General features: G+C 52.1%; 1 protein-coding gene across 1 annotated transcript in view; it reads right to left on the bottom strand.

Moving 5' to 3' along the window:
• LOC122265278 (uncharacterized) overlaps positions 1-5,000 on the bottom strand; it is a 235,428-nt gene that overhangs the window by 167,955 nt on the left and 62,473 nt on the right. Inside the window, exon 2 of the mRNA XM_086543722.1 lies at positions 265-1,599. Coding sequence (XP_086399848.1) covers positions 265-1,599 — 1,335 coding nt within the window. The remainder of the gene's footprint in view (positions 1-264; positions 1,600-5,000) is intronic.

Genomic DNA, 5,000 nt, shown 5'->3' on the forward strand with positions numbered 1-5,000 from the left:
ATATAGGTTAAATTGAAACCATTAAATAAACGCTTGCTCTTAAAGACTCGGGAACTTCAGACAAACTGAGTGTCTACTACGAAGGTTGCACGGGAATAAAGAAAGAGAGGAGGAAAGGCGGAAGGAAAGGAGGAAGAGAGAGGGAAAGTGCGGGAGGGAGGGAGGGAGGGAGGGAGGGAGGGAGGGAGGGAGCAGAGAGAACGAGAGGGAAGGGAGAGGGGGCAACGGAGAAAGACGAGATAGAAAAGAGAGATCTTGACTCACCTGACGACGCGCTGAATCATCTGCTGTGCTTGCTGTGGCGTGGGCGGTGGCCAGTCGTCTCGCGGGCGTGGTCCGGCCCACATCCCGCCCATCATGCCGGGGTGGGGGGCGGGTCCATACTCGAGCGGGAAGTCGAGCGGGTAGTCGGGTGGAAGGAACTCTGGACGCATGAATTCCGGAGGGATGTGGTCCGCCGGGAAGGCCGGGTGGTGGGGCGGCAGCATCAGGTCGGGGATGTAGCCCACGTCGTACGGGTACATCGGGTACGGAGGGTACTCCATGGGCAGGAAGGGCGGCCCCATGGGCGGCCCAGGAGGGATGGGCGAGATGGCCCCCGGCGACATATTCCCCGGGGTGATGGGGCCAGGCTGGGTCATGGGCGGGTAGCTCATGAGGTGCGGGAAACGAATGGGGTCCTGCGCCATGGGGAAGGGCTCGTCCATGTACCTCGGGTCGATCATCCTCGGGTCGATCATTCTTGGATCGATCATCCTGGGGTCGATCATCCTGGGGTCGATCATGCGGGGGTCAATCATGTTGGCCTCCATCAGGCGCTGCTCCATGAGGGGGTCGGGGTGCGCCGCATGGTCCAGCCAGCGGTCCGACGACCTGGACCGCCGGCGCCGCCCCCGCTCCTGCGCTTGCTCCGCCACCTTCCTAGCCTCCACCTCCCCCGAGCGGCTCTTCCTCAGGTGGCGCGGCTCCCTCGCGTCCCTCGCCGGCTCCCGCGCCTCCCTCTGCGACTCCCGCGAGCGTCCTCGGCTGGAATCGCGCGTCGGCCGCGCCTTGCTCATGTCACGCACGTCGAGGGTCATGAGGTCGCCGGAGCTGGAGGAGATGTCGTCGTGGCGCAGGCGCGCGTCCTCGCTCCTCTGTCTCCGGGGCTGGCGCCGCAGCTCCTCCTCGTGACGACGTGACCTGGCGCGATCCTCGGACATCTGGCGCCTCACGCCGCGCCCCGTGGGAGACGTGATCGGCGGGACGGGCGGAACGGGAGGGACGGGCGGCGCGGGCGGCGCCTCGGGCACGCGGTGAGACACGCCCACGTCGGAGTTGATCTCCTGGTACTCATGGCTGGACGGCGAGGAGCTCCCGGAGCCTGGGCGGGGCACGCGGGTCTTGCGGGGCAGCTCCGGGGGCGGGCGGGGCTTGAGGCTTCTGTCGACGGGCGGAGGCGATACTCCGGCGTCCTCATGCTCGCTGGACTTGTCCGCATGCTCAAGGGCGTCCGCAACGTCGGCCGCGACTGAGTCATCGTTGGTGTCGGTCTCGATGTCATCGAACTCGGAGAGCACTCGGTCCAGGACGTCCAGACTCTGGCGGATCTCCTCGCTGCTGCGGGAGAAGAAACACACCATTAATAAGGGAAAGAGAAATGTCTTCGCAAATGAAGTAATCGAAATCGAAATACGGCAACACTGTCAGCATCACACTAACAGCAACAACAAACACCAACCCAACAGAAAGAAAATAAACAAACCGATAAAAAATAAAGTCCATTACAGTGCGCGGCCACTCGGGCACCGCAAGACCCAGGGAGATGCCCTCCGGAAAGCACGGAGAACGATGCCATGACGTCACATAACGGACCGGCAGAATCTACACTACTAACCGCTTATATGAAGGTCATGCGTGCATGCACTGCATTCTCACTCTATGCTGTTAGTTGGACACACAGATGCCTACGCACATAAATGCAGAGGCGTGCATGACATATCGAGTGCACAAGAACCCTTGTAAATAATTGGTTATCTACGTCCATCTGTGTCTTTCGTTTCGACTAACAAACACGTCTAAGTAAAAATCCTTAATAATGAAAACCTTCGAATCCTGATAATAAAAAAAATATCAATAAAATACCCAATAAGCAAAGTAAGTAAAACTACGACTTAAAACTTTCTTACATATATGCTTATTAGGTTAATTAACTTTTTTTTTACCTTGCGCTATTGTTCAAGTACAGTCCCAGCCGCTCTCTCTTCTTAATTGAGTTGACTAAATACCTTCCCTTTAAATGAGAGAAATATGAAGCAGTTTCCAAGTATAGCACTCGGTTGCAATATGTATGATCGTTCTCGGAAAATTAATTAGCAAACTCGAGAGAAAAAAACACACACGGTAAACACTGTCATGAGAATTAATCTAATTGACACACGCACAAACACACGGGATATACTGAAGAAGTAACTACGGAAGAGGGAATCTCAATATTTCTCCAGCAAATGAAAAAGTGTGGGTGCCTGTGCATGCGTACACTCGGGTGGGCGCATGTTCTTTCTCTCCCTCCCTCCCCTCCCTCCCTTTATCTATCCATCTCTCTCTCTCTCTCTCTCTCTCTCTCTCTCTCTCTCTCTCTCTCTCTCTCTCTCTCTCTCTCTTTCTCTTACGCACACATACACACACACACATTCATATGCACGATAAATCTAAGGAAATTCTGATGCTCGTCTTACTCCTCCTCTTCTCCAGTCAAAGATCAATGACAATCATCTTTGTTAACGGTGAATCCAAAGACATATTTAGAAAATGCAAAATGAAAAGAAAGAATGACAAGAAGAAATGAAGAAAATAATGCAAAAAAGGCACAAGAAAGACGAAACAAGAATCAAGAGGAGATGCAAGTAGGTGACAAGTAGCTTTATGAGAATGAGAGATACAGAGAGAGAGAGAGAGAGAGAGAGAGAGAGAGAGAGAGAGAGAGAGAGAGAGAGAGAGAGAGAGAGAGAGAGAGAGAGAGAGAGAGAGAGAGAGAGAAATGCAAGTATTACAACTAAAACAACAAAATCCCCTCCCATTCTCTTTCCCCTACCACCTCCCCCATTACCCCTAACCTACCACTCCCCATTACACCCTCCAACTTATCCATCTCCCTCCATATCTCCCACCTCCCACCCCGCCGTCGTCACTCCCTCCCCCCTTCCACCCAGTCGTGACCCCCTCCCCCATCCCACCCAGTCGTGACCCCCCCACCCCCGCATAGCTCGGGCGGCGGCAGAGAGGGCCCTAAAAACTTCATCAGCAAATTTAAAAGCCCGACATCCATCAGCGAGCCCTTGAGGTGGTGCCCATAAAGGTCTCGGTAGCGCCCCTCGGAGACGCCCGCCGAGCTCCTGGCTCTGGGTGGGCATCGGTGCGGGGGAGGGGGAGTGTGTAGGGGAGGAGGGATGTAGAAGGGAAGAGGGGGTTGTAGGGGAAGAGGGGGGTGTAGGGGAAGTAGTGGGGGAGGTGTAGGGGAAATGGGGGAGATGTAGGGGAAGTGGGGGAGGTGTAGGGGAAGAGAGGGGTGTAGGAGAGGAGGGGTGTATAGGGGAAGAGAAGGGGAAAAAGAGAGAGGAAGTGGAGGGGGAAGGATGAGGGTGGTGAAGGGAAAAGGAATATAAGAGGGGGAAAGAAAGGCGCGAAGGGGGGGGGGGAAGAGGAAGGAAGGAGGAAGAAGGGGGGAGAGGAGGGGGGAAGGAGGTAGGAGGTGGAGGGGAAGAGAGGAGAGGGGCTTACAGCAGCCGTTATGAGTTCCATAAACACGAAAGTCGCTCGTCGCTCTCTCTAGCCAAAGTGTGTATATGTGTATGTGTGTATGTGTGTATATGTGTATGTGTGTATGCGTGTATGCGTGTATGTGTGTATGTGTGTATGTGTGTATGTGTGTATGTGTGTGTGTGTGTGTGTGTGTGTGTGTGTGTGTGTGTGTGTGTGTGTGTGTGTGTGTGTGTGTGTGTGTGTGTGTGTGTGTGTGTGTGTGTGTGTGTGTGTGTCTGTGTCTGTGTCTGTGTCTGTGTGTGCGCGTGTGCGTGTACGTGTGTGCGTCCGCGTGCGTGTACGTGTACGTGTGTGTGCGTATGTGTGCGTGTGTGCGCGTGTGCATGTGCGTGTGTGCGCGTGTGCATGTGCGTGTGCGTGTGCATGTGCATGTGCGTATGCATATGTTGACGTGTGCGTGCGCGTATGCGTGTGCGTATGTGTGTATATATCAGCGTTCATCACCTGTCAACAACACCTGTCCAGGGCATCCCTCCCCTGCTTCAGACTGCCACACGCCAACATTCTTCGCCGTTTTAAACATGTTCTTTCAAGGGTTGGAATTTCACCCTTGTCTCCCGAAGCACGTCTCGAAGGCGTAACACATGCACCAGACGAGACACGTAAGAATAGATTTTAGAAATGGGTCAGAAAACGATGCACAGATATAGTGCAATGAGAAGAAGAACGATGATAATAATAACGTCAATGATAATGGCGATGATAACAGTTAAACGAATTACTACAAAAAAAAGAAAAGAAAAAACAGTAACAACACATAATACAGCAATAATAGCGGACATAATAATAGACAATAAACTTAAAAACACAAAAATACACTTGAAAACGGAAAAAAAACGGAAAACGGCATATCTGAATAAAAATCTCGTTACAAGGGAACAAAGGAACAGGCGTAGAGGCAGTGCGAAGGGGCCGTTATGGAAGATTCCTGTTATCACATAATGAATAATTTAGGGTCTTCCTCCTATTCCGTTTCTGTCTCTATCTTTATCTCTCGGTAACGGTCTATGCTACTCACTCTCTTTCCTTCGTTGCTGTTTTTTTTTCTCCTTTTTATTCTTTGTCTTTGCCATAGTCTAAGTTAATTAATTTCTTAATTTAATTTTCTTCCTTTCTCTCTCTGTGTCATTGTTTTTTTTTCTGTATCTCTCTTACACGCCTTTTTCCCCCCTCTTATTTTCCTATTTCTTTTTCATTTC

Source organism: Penaeus japonicus, unplaced genomic scaffold (genome assembly GCF_977035675.1).
Source record: "Penaeus japonicus unplaced genomic scaffold, GWHDUDI00000001_assembly GWHDUDI00000014, whole genome shotgun sequence".
In the NCBI taxonomy this organism is placed as follows: domain Eukaryota; kingdom Metazoa; phylum Arthropoda; class Malacostraca; order Decapoda; family Penaeidae; genus Penaeus; species Penaeus japonicus.